The sequence below is a fragment of the Manihot esculenta genome, chromosome 13, assembly GCF_001659605.2.
Source record: "Manihot esculenta cultivar AM560-2 chromosome 13, M.esculenta_v8, whole genome shotgun sequence".
Classification (NCBI taxonomy): Eukaryota; Viridiplantae; Streptophyta; class Magnoliopsida; order Malpighiales; family Euphorbiaceae; genus Manihot; species Manihot esculenta.
Window position 1 is genome coordinate 8275404 of NC_035173.2, and position 23599 is coordinate 8299002.

The following is a 23599-nucleotide window of genomic DNA, read 5'->3' on the forward strand; positions in this document are numbered from 1 at the left end:
AAAAACTAAATTGATCCATTTTTACTCTACATATTTTTATAATAAATATATTATTTAAAAGAATTCAAAAAGATAATATTATGAAGACATACCGAAAAATTACTTAAATGCCACCATTCATCTATAAATTTTTTGTCATATATAATTAGTAAATATTTAACAGGATAGGTGGTGAAAACTGAAAATATCTCTTCGATTTGTACCATCGAGAAAGGCCACACGCGTATAAACACGCGTGTGCAATTGGCCCAACTCCTTTACTGAATTTTATAATTATATTTATTTTAAATATATTAAATATTAAGAGATTTTTTAAAAATAAAATAAAATAATATTAGTTAATTTATATATTATTATAATTTATAAAATAATTAATAATTTTAAAATAATTAAAAAAATAAAAAGATAATAATAACGAAGTTTTTTGCTCTTCAATACTTCAAAAGCTCGTCTCCTTCTTTATTCTCCCCTAAGGGCACTCCAACTCTCTACTATTTTTTTTTTATAAATATTTTGACAATTTTTAATTAAAGAAAAGGTCCAAAGAGACCCGCACACGCACTAGCGAGTAGTGTATTCCACGCCGTCTCCCCTGTCCAAAATGTGTCTATAAATAGGGAAGGCCAGGACCACCACATAAGTAACCACCGGCGCCACCAGGTTTTAAGAGCCCCAGGCTTTTTCTTTGCTTTTAACTGTCAAAAAGCTAAAAGCCGCAACAGAACATCCCTCGTGATTCCCAACCCCTTTCTTCTCTAAAAAAAATTCTCTCATGAAACTAGACCATAATACCACCGCCACTTCCGAAGGTGAGATGTGCAAGACCATCGAAGTGGCGCTTGTCGACCATCGCGATCTCTCTCCGCCGTCTCCTACCGTTTTGCCATCTCCCATCGTCGGAGATGACCTCACTTTTACTCCACCTTTAAATTTCGCCATGGTTGATAATGGCATCTTCAGGTCCGGCTTTCCAGACTCTGCTAACTTCTCCTTCCTTCAGACCCTTGGACTTCGCTCCATCATGTAAGCCTTTTTTTTCTTTTTTAAATATCATTGTTATTGTTACTTTGGCTGTGCTTCATGCATCTGAATAAAAGCATATATAGCTGTAAGTATGGATTATGCAGATTCATGAATTTTAGGTTTTTGGTTACGGTGGTGTAGATGTCTGTGCCCTGAGCCATATCCGGAGGCAAACACTGATTTCCTTATGGCCAATGGAATTAGGCTTTTTCAGTTAGGGATCGAAGGTTATAAGGTCAGCTAGCTTACTTCTTTCTTTTTGCTGAATTTTCGTTTTTGCCCGGCTACTTCGTTGTATGCTTATTCACTTTGAATCTGAAAGTAGTAGTGGCTTTTGAGTTCACGTAATGAGCCTATCTCAAAGTTTTTTAATTAATAATATATCAAAAGGCAAATTGATTAGCTCCTTTGAGCTCTTAGGAGCTATGAAATAATTAATCTATTTTTCGTTCTTTTATCCCTTGGAGCTTTAAGGGGTTTTTCTTTTTCTTTTATTTTTTGGATGCTAAGAAAAGCCTATCTGATTTATTGCGGGGGCCATAGAATTTGTCAAACAAAGGTTTTGATGATGTCATGTGCATTATTGTTATTTTAAAGTTTTCGTACTTATTATTATTTTCTTATTTTTCATAGTTAAAAAGATTACAATACTCCCATTCAAAAAAAAAAAAAAAAGATTACAATACTCATCATGACTATGTGAATGTTTGTGACCTACCGTATTGCATTCTTCAATACTCATCAGTGCTCTTCAATTCAGGCGCAAGATTTTATTATCCTACCTTCTTCTTTATCGCTGTTGTTTTTCTTTCTCCCTTCTTTCTCGTTGTGGGTTTTGCTGCTAATACTGGCTTCTTCGTGCACCTCAGTTTCGCATATGCAGTTTTCGTTTCTTACTTGTACTGTAATCTTTCTTTATACATCTTTTTCTTTTCCTCTCACTTTTCCTTGTTGGATACAAGTGGTAAGCATCTCAGAAAAAGCGCCATATACTAAGCATTCATAATCAGAAACCATGGTAGTGGGCGAAAGGGGAAAAAAAGAGATAAAACATGACAGATAGAATACTTTTGAGACACCTGACATGTGAAGTTGTTTCTTTCCTCAATAATATTCTCAAATTTGGTTCTTTGTTTTAGTTTTTGATGTCTGTATTATCTAATTAAAAACATGCAATGGAATTGTCGAAATCCGGTGGATGCCCATAAGTAAATTGTGTGGGATTTCTTTTGTAAAATATATGCTTATTGTCCGTTATAGTTTCTTTTTATTTATTTGTCTTGATATTTGAAATTTAAACTTAAAAAAGAAAACTTGTGTTTTTTTCTTCTCTTTTCATTTCTTTAAACCAAGTTTAGTTTTTAATCGAATTGCCAAAGGTTTTTTTCGTTTCTTGTTTGTGACTCTAGTTCACTTGCATTGAACTTGGAAAAAATCTTGAAGCATTCCACTAACTCGTTTTGGCACTTGCTCTTGATTTCTTTCAATTTGAGTGCCCTAACAATATATATTTTTTCTTTTTTTCCCCTGCAATCTTGTAAGGTGAAAATTATTATTAGTTAGATTTAAATCTCTAGCACTTACATTTAGTAAAACTTAACTTTATTACTAGGACAAGGCACAAGTTAGTCTCTTAACAATCTAGGTATTTAAGGTTGAGACAAATGAAAATTAAGTACCCACATCCAGGACCCAGAAATGGAGATGTTGTCTTGTCACAGAAACCAAAAATCATGACAATTGTCTTGGAAAATGTTTGAATAGGTTAAATCCAAACCATTTACAGAATTTTATCTAGCTAGATCTAGGTTTATTATTATGATGCTTTTGCTCATAGCTCGTACTCTGCATAAATGTACAATGTCCTTTCAGTCGACTGTTGGCCTTACTTTTTACTAGATTTGCAATTTTGTTTGCAACAGATTATAGTTTGTGTCTACCTGAACTGGATATGCAATAAGAAATGACCATCTATACATTGTGTGTTTTCATCTGGTGTCTGGTAAAAAGGATGACAGTTTCATCAGTTGATAGGAAAAGTCTTCAAAGTTCTATCACCTTTCATATTATATGCCTCCCGATTTAAGTCATCTTGCTTTCAGATTGGAAAATTAAATGCACGATCTAATATTTTCCTTTTTTACACTAAATAGTTAGATTCATTTCTCCAGTTGAAATAGCTAGATTAGTTGAGTTAGTAGGTTTATCTGTAACACTAGCTTAGCCAACTCATTAAATGGCACAACTTTCATGTCAACATAACTTTGTACTTCAGTAGTTGATTCTGATGGAATTATGTAGTTCTATAGCCGGAAGAAAACTGAACTATTGAACGTCCATGTAGATTAGTGTGGATTTATCATCACTTAAAGTGGAAAATTAGAAAAATATAGTTTTCACTTGTGAAGTTTGTGATTTTAGAAAGGGGGAAAAATGCTTAGCATTTGTACTCATTTACAAAGTCATGCAGGGTCCTCTATGCCTAAAAGGATATTCTTATGAAATGAGAAATTGTAATTTTTTGTTTGCTCCATGTTCTCTTAATGCACTCACATGGGATTGTTATGTACAATTTAGTTTAATTGCCTCATTTTAACTGCTGTTTCTATTTGTGTCCTTTTCATTGCATTTGCTATTTAAGTTGTCTTTTACTTTCCTATGATGCTATTAATGAAACTTGAATGCTCGCTATAATTTTTTCATCTCCTTTGTCTTCAAGAATTCTAGTTATTCCTTGTTTTTTCTTCATCACATATACTCGTTTGTTTTTTTCTCTGTATCTTTTTATTAGTTTTAACTTTACACTTTTCATTTTATGCTTAGGTGGAAATTTAAGTGCTATCATGAATTTGCTAATTTGCTCCTTGCTTGGTTGGTATACCTTATGTGCCAAGGACATGTCTTAGCTTTAACCTGCATTTTTATTATCCAATCACAAAGAATAGCTCAACTCTAACGAGAGTTCACATTCAACATTTAATGCAGTTAGCCGTTAACTGCTTTTTAGTCCTCAAGTCCCAGTCAAATGCTCAGCAATTGTCATAGACACATTGTCAAAGTCTACCAAGTATGCGGTCATTCTGACTTTTACCCTTGCTTCCCACGATGTACTGGTGGATATATATTGTAATCAAGTAGTTGCAGGAGAATAGATTATATGAATAATGTTATCATGGACTTAGGAGAACATCTCAAAAGCTAGCTATTGAGGTGGGAGAGACCAAGTCCATTTAAACCCTACATTGGAATCTCGTACTATGTGAAGACCTTGCACAACTAGAATTATAATGTTCCCCGTCGTTATACACGGCCTGATGTCCTTTGCATCTCGTACTCCTACCGACACTGGACATGTTTTGAGTTATTTTTTTCGTGATTCTACCAGTATTTTAATCCGGTTTGCAGGGTACCCCTTTTTGAGTCTCACAAAGCGGCCAGTAATTTTAATCTGGGCTGTAGCCTCACACTCATGGATCAGCGCTGATATCAACTGTTTTGGACTTTGGAGAGCCACCTTCGGAAGCTATCTATTTATGTGGGAGAGTCCAAGTCCATTTAAAACTCCTATTAAAATACCATACTTTTAATGTGGGATTTTAAGTCCCATATGCTGTCCAACTAGGACCAAAACAAATGGCCACTCAACTGGCGATGAATAATAATATATGATCAAGTGGACAGACGAGTGAATATTGCTTAAGCTCTATTACTGCTTGAGGCAACTTTCAACCTGGGTAAAAGTCGTCTTAAGCATAATTTTGAGTAAATTGATATAACCCAATTGTGCCAGTAGATAGATGTCTTGGGGGAGGACAGAGAGTATTCGTAAGACAGCTGGAGATGGTGTAGTAGGCATCATAATTGACTTGGCCGAGAGCAACTGTAGCAAGAATTTTTATTAGAATGATTATACTGCAGTATATATGGAGACAGTTATAGATGGAGTAAGCAATAAGCATAAGGCTATGCCAAGCTTCAATTTATTAATATCAGCATGCTATTGAGCTGGCTAATGTGAGACAAAAACAATGACAAGGTTTGTTGGACATACACTTGGCTGAATAATATATATAGACAATAAGTTGATGGGAGCATGAATATTGATGAGATAATTTTGCATCATTTGCATGTTACTTTCAAATATGTAATACTAGAAGATTTGTTTCAAATATGTAATTCTGGAAGATTTATTTGGGATAGCCATAGTTTCGATATTTTGATTATATTGAGAGTAGAATATTAATATTTGAAAGGTCATTATATTTAATGTTTCGATTTTAATGATTTTTGGAAAATTTTCAACAGTTTCCAACTGATAGTTTAATTATTTATATATCCAGGAGCCTTTTGTAAACATCCCCGAGGATACCATTCGTGAAGCACTAAAAGTTGTCCTTGGTAATACGAGTGCATAAGATTGTCTTACTCTATTCTAGCTAAGTTTAAGTTGCTATTTAGAGAGAATTTCACGTGCTCATTCTTAATTATTTGTAATGTAGATGTGAGGAATCACCCAGTTTTGATACATTGCAAACGAGGGAAGGTATGTGTGTCATTGGTTTCTTAGAGTTCATCAACTGATCGGCTGATTCTAGTTCAACACCTCCCCAGTTATATGATGACACTTGTTTTTGTTTTTGTTTTTTCTCCAGCATCGAACTGGGGTTGTTGTGGGTTGCTTGAGAAAATCGCAAAAGTGGTGCTTATCATCCATCTTCAACGAGTACCAGAGGTTTGCAGCTGCTAAGGCTAGGGTTTCAGATCAAAGGTTCATAGAGTTATTTGAAGTTTCTACCTTAAAGCATATCCCAATGTCATTTTCATGCTGGTAGAGATAAACACAGACTAAATGGCTTTTGGTTTTCTTTGTTAGTGAAAGGGAATCTTAAGGTACTGCTTCAGAATAAATAGGAAAAGGTGGATGAGTTCCTGGATTGCATTACTGCGGCAAAAAGGAATACTTCTTTTTCTAAAAAAATTGGCATGTCCTACGCATGCAACTAGTGTTGTAGATCATTCCTGATTTCTTCGTCAAAATTATAATTAATTGTTTCAAGATGACTTGCTTCTCTTTTATTCCATAGCTGCTCTGGCCAGCTATTACAAGGACTTTTTTGTGCATTATGACAAGTAATCAAAGAAATCTTGAAGCAATTAGGTTGCATGAAAAACTAGGTGGATGCTGGTAGATGATTAACTTATGGGAACTTTCTGAAAGGCACGTGTTCCAGGCATTCTTTGGGAAGCTACAGTGTTCAGTGCTGTCAAGTTGTTGATAAATCGCCATTAGAGGTTGCCTTAATTGCACGCTTGGCTGGGAAATCAAACAATGATGCTCTTGAAATTCAACTTGGCAGAAACTGGATTGTGGGTTCTTTGTAACCAAGCTTGAGGCTAAGGTTTCATCAGTACTTCTTCTTTGACATCATCGGAGGTTTATCGAAAAGCTACTTTATATTTTCAATAATATTTATTATTATCAATAAAATAATTTTTTATTTTTATTTGAACATTTTTTATATAATTAAATAATTTATAACTAAAAAATATATTCAATATAAATCAAATATTATTTATAATCATTATAATTTATGTTCATACATATAAAGAATGCTTAAAATATTATTAGAGACTCGTAACATAAAAGCAATGGTTCTAATAATTGCTCTGTTGTTTTATAGTAATCCCATGGATCATGTTCACAGGAAAGATCTTCTAGAAGAAGTTCCAACCGTTAGCTAGCTGATATCAGAAATCATAGCACAACAAATACAAATTCACCATCATGTAATAAATAGAGTAAATGGAATTACAAGGCTTATTCTGTGTCAAATAACAATACTCGAGCAAATGAGTACAGCTGAAGAAATTTAAAACTAAACCAGTTAATGTATTATTAGTAACCCATAGAAGCTTTTTTTTTTTTTTTTAAGTTTATTTTGATCTGACTGGTTCTCAAACCAAGAACTTATAGCCTTCAAGATAACTCCAGTACCACTAATCTAAAACTCATTTGTTTCTTAATTGAGGAAGATGTCCTAAATGAATAGCATCTTAATTTGGCAGAATGTAGTTTTATCCTTATCTCAAACTCTTCCTAAGATCACTATTCCTTCCCCACATCATTAAATCAATGAGCACCACATTTTACAATAAAAACTCGATAGCCAACATAAAAATTTGAGCCTCCCACTCAAAACATCAAAGATTTTCCACAAACATATATATCTATATCCACGGTGACAAACGCGGCGTCGCGTTGTGGAGGGGAGCATCCAACAGCGGCCATCCAACAGCGGCAGTGGCAGTGTCATAGTGTCACGGCTTGAGATTTTAGCACTTATTTGAAATTATGCCGCACTTGATTTGAATTTTTTTCAAATTAAGTCGGCCTGAAAAATCACTTAGTAATATGTAATAATAAGCAATCATGTTAGCTGAGATTATATTAGCAAATAACGAAATTAACAAGCAACATATACTCATAAACCTCATAAGAGGTTTCAGAGAAACAATTGGATTTGAGAATTCATGAACATGATACTTATTTTATTCTATGGACAAAATAATAACTATACATTATCATCCACACAATCATTACAATAATCCTTATCTCTCTTGTAGGCCGTGGAATGGTCTACAAGGAGTGAAGGACAACTCAAAAACTCCGTATGCCTACGGTAGTGAACTGGACCAAACTCTTGCTGGTAGCCAATTAGGTCTTAGAAACAAATAGATTTATGGCAGGAGGAGACATCAACATGTCTCAAATGATATACCCTAGTATCGAGCGATTTTTAAAACTGACTTGGCTTGAAAACGTTCAAATCAAGTGTCACACGATCCCAAATGAGTGCCAAAATATGAGCCCGTGACACTTGATACCAAATAAAAGAAGTGAACAAAAGAATTCATGAACATGCTACTTATTTTATTCTAGGGGCAAAATAATACTTATATTATCATCAACATAATCGTTACAATAATTTACCTCCCTCGTAGACAGGAGGACGGTCTATAAGGAATAAAAGTACAACTCAGAAACTCCATAGGCCTATAGTAGCCAACTGGGCACAGTTCTTGCTAGTGGTCAACTAGTCACTTCCCCTAAAGAGTTTTAGGAATAAAATGAATTGTGGTAAGAGGAGACATTAATATGTTTGAAGTGACACCACCCTAATAAATACATAAAAATGAATTACAACAAATTGTCCCGATCCTTAATTTCCTACTAATTTATCATAATATTTTTTTCCAAAACTCTAATGTTGAAAAATTACAGTTTTAATCCCTGAAAACTCTATGCTCTTGACATAGCAGCGGCAGTATCGATCAACAACATCTAATAGCATCGCAACATCCAACAGTAGCAACATTGCAGCGGCCAGCAGTTGCAATGATAATATCCAACGACAGAAGCTTGGGAGAGGAGAGGAGAGGAAAGCGAGTGCGGCTGAAAATTTTAAAAATGAAAGAGATGTGTTAGGGTTCTTTTTGTTTATGTATTCTTTAACTTTTTTGACGAGTTAGCAACGAAAGCTAATTTTTTAAAAATCTATCGAAAATATATCATTGTTAAGTCGTTGCTGATTCCATTGCTAATATTTATTTTTGATGGAAATAATTTTTGTCGCTAAAGGCATCGCTGGTAATATGCCTTTTTTTTATGGTGAAAGTAGCAAATTAAAAAAAAAGTTACAAATTTAATAATAAAATAATATTTATTTAGGTAAATTAAAAAATACATAGGTTTATTATAAATATTAGGAAATATTAAATTAGATTAATCCTAAATAAAATATTGTCATGTATTCATTTAAATTTATTAAATAAATTTGTAAATTTTATATCACATTTTAAAGTATTGCAAAAAATTTAATTATTTAACGTAATTTAACAACTTCTACGATGATATTATGCAAAAATATACCATTTTTGTGAAATAGTAAATTATAAAACTTTTTTACAGATTTAATTGAAATATAATATCAGGTAGGGGAGGGGACGATTATTCTCAAAAAGGAGATGATTGTACTCCAAATAATAAAAAGAAGTAGGATTGGATAAAAAAATTTAAATATTTACATTTATTCATATTTATATTCAATTCTTTAAATTTGAAAGTATAACATCAAACCTTTCCAATTTACCATAATTACAAAAAAATTAAATTGAATATGAAAAATTAATGATAAATTATAATATAATTCTTAAAATTTATGTTATTAATAAAATATATAATTCATTAATTTAAATTTTGTATTGAAAATAAACATAATTTGTATTTATTATATATAATATTAAATATATTATATTGAATAAATATTTATTATAAATAAATTTTTATTATATAAAACATCACATATGAATAACATATATATAAATATTTCACTGACTTATGTGTATATTTTTTATATTTGAAAAACTTTACTTTCTATAAATAATATTTTAAATAAAATAAAATATTATATATTTTAAATTATAATTCTTTTTTATATTTTAAGTTTTTATTAATATTTTCTATTTCCAATGAATAATAAGATTAATAAAAATTGATATTGTTATAATAAAAATATATATTTAAAAATTATTTTATTATTAAAATAAAATTTTAAAAACTATATTATAATTTACCATTCATTTATACAAATTCAATTTAATTATTTTATCAATAATTATATCTAACATTTAAAATGTCGGATATAATTATAAATTATTATAAATAATTAAACATAGAAAATATATAATATTTTGATTTTGTGTTATTTTAATAAAAAATTAATTATTAGAATCTACTAATTCATTATGAGATGGTGCAATGCAACCTAATATCCCACCCCTCTCTATGTATTGGTGAAGCTCAGTATATTCACATACACACACACACTCACTCTTAAAGCCAATGATTATGCCAAGTGTCAATTCATCTGCAACACCCACCATATCAAATGATTGTTTAAACAAATAATTTAAATCTTGATGTCTTGCCTATTCAATTGTCTCCTACGCAGCACCTTACAAAACTTGTGGCTCAGATTTTGTGTGATGTTTTCTTTAGATGTATCAATTTAATTTTTAAAAAATTGCAATTTTCTTTAGAATTACTCATTTATATTTAATTAATTAATTAATTAAAATATATTTAAAATTTTTGTGGCAGTGATTACTCAGTTAGGAAAGAGATAATGAATGTCTCTTAGAAATTGCCATCACTACTGTTAGAGACTCTAATGGCTATCGTCCATCGCCGCTGTCACCACCGCAGCCGCCACCATTACCATTATTACCATCACTGATCATTGTAATAATGACCACTTCTTACTATTATAAATAAATTTAATTTATTTCTTACTATTATAAATAAATTTAATATTAAAATAAATGATTAATTATATTGTATTGAATATAAAAATAAATTTCTCAGTAAATTTATTTTGTACTTATAAAAAGAATAATATTTAAAATTTAATAAATTAAAGAATAAAATTTACAAATTATATTACTAATTAAGTCGCTATTAGGTAAATTTTTTTTTTTGAGATAAGAGAAAAATGGTTTTACTTCTTAAAAATTAATTTGAAAATATAAAATAAATAAGGGTTTTATGCATTTCTTAAAAGTTTCAGCTTTTTTAGTCTACTAACTCAACCAAATAAGACGTATTGAATATGTCTAGTAATTAATAATAATTAAAATACACTCTTACTATAATATTCTAAGATTTGAATGATTATAGAAAGTTTTTATTTTAAAATGCAAATTTTATTAGTCCAGTGAGCTAAGTATACAATTAAAAAATTTTAAGTTCAAAACAGAAATATATATCTAATCTCAAAGTTCAACCCTTACATTAATCAAAAACTCTAAATCGGTGCGGCCTATAATTAACATCATCAATATCCCTACATAGACTAACAACTCTAGATCGATGCGGCCTATAACTAACACCATCAATATCATCACTATTTTTATTTATGCTCCAACTAAAGAGAAAGAAGTATAAAAAATTTGACCGATCGATATGTTTAAAATAATAAAAAATAAAAAAATATTAAAATAGAGATATACACAACCTAACACCCAAAAGAGTAAAGTCAGAAATTACAAACAAACAAAAAACTACCATGCAAAACCTTCGATCATCAAACCAAACATCTAAAAAACCACGGCAGATAAGAAGTTGAAGTATCGGCATATCAAACACATTCACAAGAAGAGGACATGATAGAGCTTATAGTCTCTCAAGGACCAACAAAAGTGGTAGTAGCGCAGTTCGCGAAATGTCATTTTTAACCAACAGTAGCCCTTTCCTCAAGCAGGAACAAAATGATAAAAAAAAAATCAAAATCATACAAAAAGAATAAATTCAAATTCAAAAAGTCTCTAAACAACACCAATCAATAAAAGAAGAGGCAAAATTATATATTGCATAATGAAAATGAAAATCTAAAATCGAATCTCTCTCTCATCCACACCAACAAAACCCTAATTCATAAAAAATTCAAGATACACTTTTATTTATTGTTTGATAAATTGATTAGTCTTAAAATAAGACAGTTTTATATAATATTGGAATGAAAAATTGATTACGGATCTTCATATAACCCCCTCATATGATTAGGAAAGCAATTAAAAAAATTCAATCATTGTCTATAATGCTACTTAGAACACTTAGGTTTGGTTTATTTATCACCAGAATATATAAGAATTAAAATAAATAAATTTATCAAGAAACTACTTTGATTTAAAAGTTTAAATTTATAAGTTAGTATGCTAAGATTAATTTTATATTTTTTTAAAACTTTTTAATCTGAATATTATATTTGCAAGTGACGAATGATTTTGGTCTACTTTCGGTAAAGTAAACTTTTTATGGAGATTTTCTTCTAGCCAGATACAAGATTTGTCTATGGAAAAATTGAAAAAACAATAGAATACACAGGAAATATAATTTATTTTCTAATTAATCTTAATATTATAAAATAAACACTTCAATCATTTAATTCCTACTTTTTAGAATTTTTTTCTTAGAACTAACAACTTGCACAGTGAGACAAAGCTTTTTCTTAGAAAAAAAAAAAATCTTATTATTATATAATTTTCTACAGAGAACAAACTGATGACTTAGACTATATCAAGCAAGCACATGCCATTCTTTTCTTTCATTTTATTTTATTTTTCTCTTTCAATAACTCACCCTAATAATAATAATAATTATAATAAATAAAATACTCTCAATCCTCTCTTTAATTTCCTCTAAAAACAACCTATAATTAATTACTTAAACTGTTGCAATTGGACCCAAATTGACATTATTTTCCACAGCTTTCATGGCTTCAAATCTTGGCTCCTTGGCTTCGAATTTTAACCCAATATAAAGCTTCATGTAGTCTTCAAAAACAAATTTTGGGTAAACTTGCTTCTTCTCTTCTGCTTCTTTCTCCACCAAAGCTGGAGCTGGGTAGATCACTGCATCACTTCCAGGATTATAGAAGGAAGCTAGAGACATCCTTGTACCATCTGTCTGAGCCACAACTCTGTGCTCAACGCTCTTGTACTTGCCATTGGTAATAACCTATATATTTTCATTTTTTTTGGTATTATAATTAGCAATAAATTAATTGTGATTAATCAAATTAATAAGATAATTAATGGGTATTACCTCAAGCTGGTCTCCAATGTTAACAACAATGGAGTGGCGCATAGGTGGCACATCAATCCACTGGTCATCTTTGAGAAGCTGAAGACCACTGACCTTATCATCTTGAAACAACAAGATAATGCCACCAGCGTCTGTGTGGGCTCTGAGCCCCTTGATGAGATCTGGCTTGGGACATGGTGGGTAGTTGCTGACCTTGGTTCCAAAGGTTGGTCCCCTTGACCCATAGAAGGCCTTCTTGAGGTAACCTTTCTCAAGACCAAGATTCTCACATAACAGGTCCAGAAGCTCCTCTGCCAGTTTCTCCAACTTTGCTGCAAATTCCTTCATCACCTTCCTGTATATAATCACTTTTTAATATGATAAAATAAAACCCACAAGCAACTTTCATAAACTAACAATAATTTTCAAAGAAAAGAGTTTTTTTTTTTTTCTTTTTTTTTTTTACCTGTACTCATCGTCGAGATCAGGGACTTGAGCGATGTTTGACTCAGGGAGGTGGCGGAGGAAGAAGGTGCTCTCCCAGTCCAAGTCCTTGATCTCAGTTTGGACACCCTCAAGGCCTTTGCTTGCCACCATTTCCTTGAACCTCTGCTCCATGCATTTTTTATAGTGACCCTTTGTCTTTCTTTCTACTTCATCCAATAACTCAGGTTCTATTCCATGGTTCAACAGCTTTAAAAACAAAAAAACAACAATAAACCGAGAAATATTAAACTCCCATTGTCAATGAACGAGTCGTTTTCAGACTAAAAAGTCACAAATTCGAGCTCCCATTGAATCCAATTTGTAAAAAAAAAGGATGATGAAATTTTTTTTGAAGATATGTACCTCAAAGAATCCCCAATTCTCACAAGCATCTTTGATCTTAGCCATAGTGGCAGCTCTCTCCTCACCATTAAGCTTCTCAAAGTTAATGATTGGAAACTCCATTCTCTCTCTGTCTCTCTCTCTCTCTTTGAAAGGAATCGGCTTTGCGATTGTTGAGACAAAAGTGAAGCTTGGGGAATGATATTTATAGGGGCTATAAGCATAAGAGGACACAAATAGCTGTAATTTGAGAAATGAGTATGTGGGTCCATAAGATATTATTATGTAAAATGTCATCATACCTAAACAAATGCAACTCATATTTCTATTCCTAATTTACCCTTTTACTTATCCGGCCACCGCCGACGACTTTTCAGGCAATAAAATTTTCCCCGTATATAGATCTGCCCATTTTCAATGAGAAGTGTCTTGCATTCAGTGATCATGAAATTACCAGTTTAATAGATTAATATCAAATAAAAAATGAATTTTCCCATGTTTAAAAAAAAAGAACATTTGCATTTTCCATTTATTATATAAATAAAAAATGATAATTTATGAAATAATTAATTTAGTAAAATTAAGAATATGAAAAATTCAGGTTTGTTATATTAGAATATTCTTCTTAAAAGTTATTCCTTGCCTAATTGTGATGCATTTTCTTAGTGGAAATTGAAAATTTTGTTGCTTTTTTTTTCGATATTTATTTAAAATTTCAAAATAAAATTACAATGTCATCATCTTTGGACCAGGAAAAATTGACAACATTAATGGTCCTAACTCTAAAGGTTTATAATATTTATTCACCTTCTTTCATTTTCCACCACAAAAATTATTATATATATTCTTTAATTTACTAAAATAATTCCTAATTTAAATTCTAACCATTAAAAAAAGAAATTCAATTGATTTTATTATTAGTTTTAGATGATGAGATTTTGAATTGAAATGCTAATTTTAAAAATAAATTAATTAAAATATATAAAATTAAAGACCATTTGAGTTAAAGGGTGGACCTGTTGACATAAGTTCGGCCAAATCCATTGCCAAGGTCGCTTTGCCTTCCACTTGTAGCCAAACTGGGCCTACTCTGATGGCTCTTTCTTGATTTGTACTTTATTTTCATTTAAACAGAAAAAAAAAAAAAATTATATTACCACCTTCCATGCAGGCACCATTTTTATTTTCTTTTTCTCTTTTATAAAAAATTAGAAAAGAAAAGAAAATGACGATAATGCATTTAAAACCTAAAAGCGATATGGGAAGCTACCAAATTCTTGCACCTCTGACATCCTGACGGCACCCTGCACAAATCTCTCCTCTCTAATAAATAAAAAAAATAACTACTTAATCCCTAATATTAAGAAATTTACTATTTTAACACATAATTTAAATATATTTTATATTTATTATATGTAATATTAAATATATTATATTTAATAAATATTTATTATAAATAAATTTATATTATATAAAACATCATATATAAATAATATATATATATTAAAATATTTTACTAATATTTATACTCAATATTATAAATTATGTATATATTTTTTATATTTGAAAAACTTCACTTTTTATTAATAATATTTTAAATTGTAAAATTTTAATTTTTTTTCATATTTAAGTTTTTATTAATATTTATGATATTAGATAAAAGTGAAAACTCAAAGTAAATAGTGAGATTAATTAAAAATAATATTATTATAAAATATAAATATATTTAAAAATTATTTTATTATTCAAATAGAACTCTGGAAACTATACTGTAACCTATCATTAATCTATATAAATTCAATTTAGTTTTTTTTAATTATAATTGTGATAAATTAAAAAAATTTTGATGTATGTTATCACATTTATTTTTCTTCAATTTTATTTAAAAAATTTTTATGTATAAATTTTTTTATTTAATCTATTATTCATAAATTTCTTTTATTTATATATTTTTTAATTTATTTTTTAATATTCTTATTTTAGCCAATTCCATCATTAACTTTTTACTAACAAAATTGGAATTAAAAGTGCTTTACTAACGAAATTGTATTATATGATATCGCAAGATTTTGATTATGTGAAGGTTACCCATATTTGGTGTGAAGCTAATTGGAATGCTATTGTTTTTGCTGGTTTTATTTCTCTCGTATTCCATATTAGCGACTAATATTCGATTTAAATTAAAAAAATTAATAAAATTAAATTAATTTAAAATTTTAATTTAATTATTATTTTATCAGTTAAATTCAATTTTTATTTTTAATTTTTTATTATTATTTTAATTTAATTTAATTTTAATCAGAAAAATTGATAAAATCAAATTATTTATTATCTCAATAATATATTATTATTATTTATATATTTTAATTATTATTATAAGTCTATAATAATAATTTAAAAATCATTATATCTTGTCTCTATTATTATATTAATAAGACAATAATATTTTTTATAATGAATAAAAAATATAATTTTTTTTTGAAATAAAAATAAAAAATATAGTTAAAATTATAATTTTATTAAATATAAAATAAATTTTTAATTAAAATATATTATTATATACTATTAAAAAATTTTATAATAATTTTTAAAATATTTTTATTTAAATTTTAAAATGTAGTAGTGATTATTAATGTATTTGAACAATCTATTTTTATTTTTATTTTAAAAAATATATTTTTATTAATTTAAAATAATATAAAAAAATCATATCAATTACGATAATAAATATTGATTTTTTAAATGGATAAATATTGATTTAATGGAATGAATTCTCATTAAAAAAATAATTATAGTTAAATAAAACCATGTAATTTGCGGCATCAGGTTAATAATTTAGATGGATATCAAATTTAAATTACCAGTAATTTTATCCATTTAATATCAAATGCTTTTCACTTGTCAACTCCGTAGAAAATTCAAGAACTTATAATTTGTGGGTTTTTGAAATAAGGAAAGGCAAAAATTACTCAAATTGTATTATTAGATAACAAATAAAGAAATCAAATCAATTTTTTTTTATTTAAATCACTTTATTGTAGATTATACCTTACTCTAATTAGCAAATTCTCGTATATTTTCTAATAAATTGTATACTAAAATTATGACTTATTGTGGAATGTTTATCCCCGTACGTACTTAATAAGAAAAATAATAATAAAAGAAAACTTCTTTTTTCAAATTCAATCTCTTCATAATAATAAACTTCTACATATAAATTATTTATTCAAAAGTGGAAATTTTGTAATTTTGCCATTTGCTAACATGAGATCCAGAATTTGCTTACTTATTGCTTCAATTAATCAATACTACTTCTTACTTATGATTCTTAGTTTTTTCTACTTATTAATTATTTTTAATTTGTAGAAATATAATATTTTGTCACATTTCACGATAAATATTACAATCTATTTATACATGAGAGACAATATCTAAACATGAAGGGAAATCAAGTCTATAATTTAAGTAACTAACCCATCTATCAATATTTATTTCCTATATTAGCATATTTACTTCCTATATAACCTGTAATATTTCCTCTCAAGTTGGATCATAGATATTTATCATGCTCAACTTGTTAGAAAAATATTCTATTTGAGGCCCATTTAAAGTTTTAATGAATAGATCACCCAATTGCTTTCATGTCTTCACATAACTGATGGAGATTAAATTTTCTTAAATTTTCTCACGGATGAAATGACAGTCAACTTCAATATGTTTAGTCCGTTCATGGTATACTGGATTGTAAGCAATGTGAAGAGCAGTCTGATTATCACACCAAAGTTTTGCGGGTAATGCAACATCCATACCAACTTCATTCAGTAGATAATTTATCCACAAAATCTCACAAGTCGATTGAGTCATGGTCCTATATTCTGACTCGGCACTGGATCTGGATACCACATTTTGCTTGTTACTTTTTCAAGACACTAGGTTTCCTCCAACAAATACACAGTAGCCTGTAGTCGACCTTCTATCACTTTTGGATCCCGCCCAATCAGCATCAGAAAAACACTCAAGTGCAGTATGTCCATGATCTCTATAGAGTATACCAAGCCCAGGAGTCCCTTTTAGATAACATAGAATTTGTTCTAGAGCAGTCCAATGTTTCACCGTAGGTGCAGACATGAACTGGGTTACAACACTTACTGCAAAAGCAATATCTAGCCGAGTCATTACCATAAGGTAGTTCAGCTTTTCAACTAACCTCATGTACCTCTCTGGATCATCATAAGGGTCTCCGTTATCTTTTGTAAGACATATATTAGGAATCATTGGTGTGCTACATGGTTTAGCTCCCATCTTTTCAGTTTTTGTAAGTAAGTCAAGGACATACTTCCTTTGAGACAGGAAAATTTCCTTTTTACTCCTCAAGACTTCGACTCCTAAGAAATATTTAAGCTGACCCAAGTCTTTGGTATGAAAACTCACATGCAAGTGGTTTTTGAGATAAGAGATCCCTGTACTATCATTTCCTGTAATGACAATATCATCAACATATACAACAAGGAGAATAATACCAATATCTGAATTTCTATAGAAGACTGAATGGTCACATTTGCTTTTTTTCAACCCAAATTTTTGAACAACTTCATTGAACTTTTCAAACCATTCACGGGGACTCTGCTTCAAACCATACAAAGATTTCTTCAAATGGCAGACTTTTCCATACTCCCCTTGAGCAACAAACCCTGGTGGTTGCTCCATATACACCTCCTCTTGGAGGTCACCATGTAAAAATGCATTCTTGATATCTAATTGGTATAAAGGCCAATGCTGAGAAGCAGCTAGGGAGATGAACAAGCGAACTGAGGTCATTTTTGCCACAGGAGAAAAAGTATTAGAATAGTCAACGCCATAGGTTTGGGCATAACCTTTGGCGACAAGACGGGCCTTAAGCCTCGCTATGGAGCCATCTGGATTGACTTTGACGGCAAAAACCCATTTACAGCCCACAGCCTTTTTGCCAGAGGGTAAATCAACTAGTTTCCAAGTATGATTTTTATCTAGAGTCTTGATCTCCTCAAACATTGCATCACGCCATCTAGAATGAGTCAGGGCCTCTTTAACTGTCTTAGGCAAAGAAATGGAATCTAGAGAGACAATTAAGGAGGTAGAAGAAGGAAACAGGTGATCATAAGACAGAAAATTAGCAACAGAATAGATAGATTTACATTGTCATTTACCTTTACGAAGACTAATAGGGAGGTCAAGGTCAGTCGGTGGTGGATCTAATGGTGAAGAAGATTTTGGTGCAGGACATGTACCATCAGGTACTAGTCTCTGAGAGTAAACTTGAACAACTGACGGATTAACAAGAGGCTGAGTATTAGGGAAATTATTACCATCAGATTGTGCAGCAGAAGGCATACTCGAAGAGGTCCCACCATCAGATATGATTCTATAGATGAGCCACTTATCATCATCCTCTTGATTAGAAGAGATTTGTGCAACAGGATAAAAATGAACTTTTTCGAAAAAGACTATATCTATTGAGACCAGATATTTGTTGAGGTCTGGAGAGTAACAACGATACCCCTTCTGAAGGCGAGAATATCCCAAGAAAACACACTTCAAAACTTTAGGATCAAGTTTAGTCACATGAGGTCTGACATCCCGAACATAGCAAGTACTGCCAAACAGTCGTGGTTCGAGAGGAAATAATATCTTCTTAGAAAAGAGGAAATTATAAGGAGTATTACTGTTTAGTACTATGGAGGACATGCGATTAATGAGAAAGCATGCAATAGAGACAGCATTAGCCCAAAATTGTTTAGAAACTTGCATTTGAAACAATAGAGCTCTAGCAGTCTCAAGAAGATGTCGATTCTTCCTTTCAGCTACCCCATTTTGAGCGGATGTATCAACACATGACGATTGGTGAAGAATACCATGTTGAGTCATATAAGCCTATAATGATTATGACATATATGCTTTAGCATTATCGCTCCGTAAAATTTTCACAGGAACATTAAATTGAGTCCTGATTTCAGCACAAAAAGCAGAAAAATGAGAAAACACTTCTGAACGATGCTTTATAAAATAAATTCAAGTCATTCTAGAGTAATCATCCACAAAAGTGATAAAATATCTTAATCTAGTCTTAGATCCAACTGGACATAGGTCCCAAACATCTGAATGAACTAATTCAAAAGCAGACTCAGCTCGTTTATTGACTCTAGGACTTAAAGAGATTCGATGATGTTTTGCAAAATGACATGACTCACATTCTAGTAAAGATACTTTATGAAATTGAGGGCATAACTTCTTCAAAACCGATAACGAAGGGTGTCCCAACCGACAATGTGCTTCAAATGGAGACACGACACTGGAGCAGGCAACAGGCTGAGGCACCCATGCATCCAAAATGTAGAGACTCTCAGATACATGTCCTTTACCAATAATTTGCTTCGTCACAAGATCCTGAATGAGACAATGATCAGGAAAAAAGAAAACACAACAATTTAGGTCTTTGGTAAGTTTACTCACAGAGATTAAATTAAATGTAAGATTAGGTAAACTTAGCACAGATGATAGGGTAATAGAAGGAGTAGGTTTAACAGTCTCAGAACTCTCAACATTATAAATTGACCTATCAGCTATAACAATAGGAGAATGTGTTTTATGAGATTGAAAGCTAGTAAAAATATGAGGATTACCTGTCATGTGATCTGTAGCACCCGAATCCATGACCCATTTATGTGAAGAGGAAATAAGACACGTTTTACCTGACTCAGTTGCTACTGAAGACGTTGGGATAATTTTAATAATATGGATTTTATTGTCAAAAACCATTTCAACCAAAACTCTATATTCCTTTACCTTCAAACAAATTAAAGGAAGATAACCAACACCTAAACAGCAAATGAACCACAGATCTGCCAAGCGGGTTGCAAGGCAACTAAACGCCTCCACCCAACACCTAAACGGCAAATGAACCACAGATCTGACAAGCGGATTGTAAGGCAACTTCGGCGTATTCTCCAGGTGGACGATGAGAAACAAATATTACCTTAGATGGGTAACACAAAAGAACAAGAGTCCTAAGTCTCCAAAAATTTTAAAACTTGACGAGACAAAAAAATAAATCTCTATGAGAATAGCTCTGATACTATGTAGAAATATAATATTTTGTTATATTTTACAATAGATATTACAACCTATTTATACATGAGAGATAGTATCTAAACAGAAAGGAAAATTAAACCTATAATTATACAATCCCTAAAATTAAGTAACTAACCCATCTATCAATATTTATTTTCTATATTAACATATTTATTTCCTATATAACCTGTAACATAATTAAAAACTATTAATTGTTCCATGGTATGCTGTATTTAATTTATCCATAAACTTTGGTTAATACATAATTTTTATTATTGATTATGAACTTTTTTTAGAATAAAAATGAGCATAAAATTAAAAAATTACCACTAGAGTCCTATTCGGTAATATTAGATGTTATAGTGGTCTGAACAAGTAAAAATACTAAATACCATTTTAAAATTATTACTAAATACAGTCTTCTGTTTGGTATTTTAGCCGTTTGAATAGTTATTGGTTGTTTTAGTAACGGTTAATTATTTCATTGACGGTTAACTGTTAGATATTAATTATTAGTGGTTAATTGTTTATATAATGACAGAATGTATAAATATCCAGTATAGGATAAAAATTAAATTGGATATTAGATATAAAATATTAGATATAAAATAAAAATATATATAAATAAATATTACTCAAGTATTGACATAAATCACAAACTAATAGAAATCAATATATTCTCAATAAATCATTGATAGAAAATATAAATTATTTTTAAATTAATAAGCTAATTCTATTTTTTAGTATGTTACAAACAATGAGGAATATTATTACGAATGTAACAATCTGATGATACATTATAGAGAACAGTGAAAAGTGATAATAAGGAGAATTTATATATTAAACTTTTAGATTTATAAAATTATAAAAAATAAAAAATAAAAAAATATAAGTATCGAAAAAATACGATAAATAGTTATTAAACACTAAACTTTGGAAAGAGTAATTTTTCAATAACTATTATTTCAACTATTAAACACTACTATAAAAAAAAAATCACCAAACAATAAATAATAAAAAGTAGTGTTTTGGTGAAACTTCAAAATTAAATATTATTACTAAATATTGTTGTGGAATATGGTTTTAATCTAAATATTAAAGATTGTTATCCAAAATGTCAAGAATTAGCAAAATTAAGCACATTTTGAATCGAGATAGGTTCAGGCAAAATCTTCAACCCCAATAGCTTTAGCCCTATTGTCAGACCTAAACGTCTCAAAAGTTTATGTCACCAGGAATTCATACCATGTTCAATACTTCGCATTTTCGCCAACACATCGCCTCAAGCACGAATGCCTGAGCACAACATCCATACATAGCAGCAAGGCGTCACGAATCCATTGGTGAGAAGCAGCGCACAGAAGCAATGCCACGAGGCTACGGGCGGGGCGGAAAGGCCTCTAGGGAGCTCCTCTAACAAAAGAGATCCAAAGTGTTATAAGTTAATCTAGCAATCCGGTTAGCACTTATGTTGGCCTCTCTAATTATGTGTCTGATCGCTCAATCTGCTCACTCACATGCTTTTCTCATTGAATAGCTCGAACCACAGTGTTCAAGTCTCTTGTGGGCTTCATATTACCAATAATAATCTCCACTGCCTCCAGAAAATCAACCTCAATGGTCAAATTGCTAACCAAGCTGTTTGGCAAGCTTAATGCCTTCAAGAATTGCCCACATTTCAACCCTCAAGAGTGTAGTTCTGCCAAAGGTAGCAAGGAAACCTTTAATGGATTCTATTAAATTTTGAAAAAAAAAAAAAGGAAAAGAGATTTAAGAGAAAGTAGCAAAATTTACCAGCAAATATGAAATATGCTGGTAAATTACCAATGGGTTCAAAATCCACTGGCAATTTAAAGAAATAATAAATACAAATTATTTCAATTAAAATAATAAATTTATTATTATTAGATTAATTTAGTAAGATTAAAATTATATTCTTATTATAAATATATTTTTATTTTGTGTTCAATATTTATTAGAAATTTAATATAATACGTGAAATGTTTTATTTGAAAAAAAGGTAATAAAATGAAATGAGAAAAATAGAAAATGAAATAAAAGGGAATATAAGAGAAAATAATTAAAAAAAATAAAAAGAAAGAAAATGAAAAGAGAGAGAATAAAATAAGAGAAAAAAGAAAATTAGATAAAATGATAGGAAAAGAAAATTGTAGAGAAAAAAATAATAGAAGTAAAAAAATAATATAAAAGACAAAATGGGAGAAAATAATAGAATACAAATATTTGGTGGTGAAATTTACAAATGGATTTTTAAATTCATTTGTAGTCCATTAGCAATTTATCGATAAATTTTAAATTTATTAGTAATTTTAACATTTATTTTTTAAAAAAATTTATTAATAGATTAAAATTTATTATAATTTACCTATAAATTTCAAAATTTGTTAACAAATTTCAACTCATTTTCTTTGTTCACTTACAAGTTATCAATGAATGCCAAAATTTATTGGTAAATCTAATAAAACCCTTTTTAATTAAAAATTAGTAATAAATTTAAAAATTTATTAGTAAATCAGTTAGTGTTACCGAAAGATTTTTGATAGATTTTTATAGTAATGAATATTAAAGTACACTGCTACAAATATGGATACAAAATAACGGTTATAAACTGTTATTTATATACTTTCCGTCGCACGGTTGGTTAAACTGTTATTTATATACTTTCCGCCGCACGGTTGGATCAAGGCGAACATTGACGCCTCTTTAAACTTGCAACGAGGTTCGGTAGGTTTTGATTGTATAATCCGGAAGGATAATGGGAGTTTTGTGGCTGCTAGAGCAGACTCTTTTTATAGCCAGATGGATGCAAAGTGTGCTGAAACTATAGCATTCCGGGAAGCATTGAGCTGGATTAAAGAGTGTGGATGGGATCGAGTTCTTTTCGAATTGGATGTTCATGTACTACTTGTGATGTCAGTTAATTGTGTTTTGTTAGATGATTTATCGTCTTTTGGCATTTTGGTTCAAGATTGTAAATTG

The 23599-nt window shown here is 30.1% G+C and overlaps 2 protein-coding genes across 3 annotated transcripts; one reads left to right on the forward strand and one right to left on the reverse strand.

Annotated features, from left to right (window-relative positions):
• Window positions 1-627: 627 nt before the first annotated feature.
• LOC110629330 (tyrosine-protein phosphatase DSP1) lies at window positions 628-6527 on the forward strand. Of its 2 annotated transcripts, XM_021776244.2 has the most exons (6): window positions 628-1023; window positions 1165-1258; window positions 5364-5421; window positions 5523-5566; window positions 5676-5791; window positions 5897-6527. In XM_021776244.2, exons 1-6 carry the CDS (start codon window positions 773-775, stop codon window positions 5910-5912), a joined length of 579 nt encoding a protein of 192 aa, XP_021631936.2. In that variant the 5' UTR covers window positions 628-772; the 3' UTR covers window positions 5913-6527. The 2 variants fall into 2 exon arrangements, with proteins under 2 accessions (XP_021631936.2, XP_021631934.2); XM_021776242.2 differs by having other exon boundaries at window positions 5676-6527.
• A 5556-nt stretch (window positions 6528-12083) lies between these two features.
• Window positions 12084-13680, reverse strand: LOC110629005 (1-aminocyclopropane-1-carboxylate oxidase). The gene is made up of 4 exons (XM_021775838.2): window positions 13514-13680; window positions 13131-13357; window positions 12686-13019; window positions 12084-12598 (listed from the first exon to the last, which is right to left on the reverse strand). Exons 1-4 carry the CDS (start codon window positions 13613-13615, stop codon window positions 12305-12307), a joined length of 957 nt encoding a protein of 318 aa, XP_021631530.1. The 5' UTR covers window positions 13616-13680; the 3' UTR covers window positions 12084-12304.
• Window positions 13681-23599: the final 9919 nt, after the last annotated feature.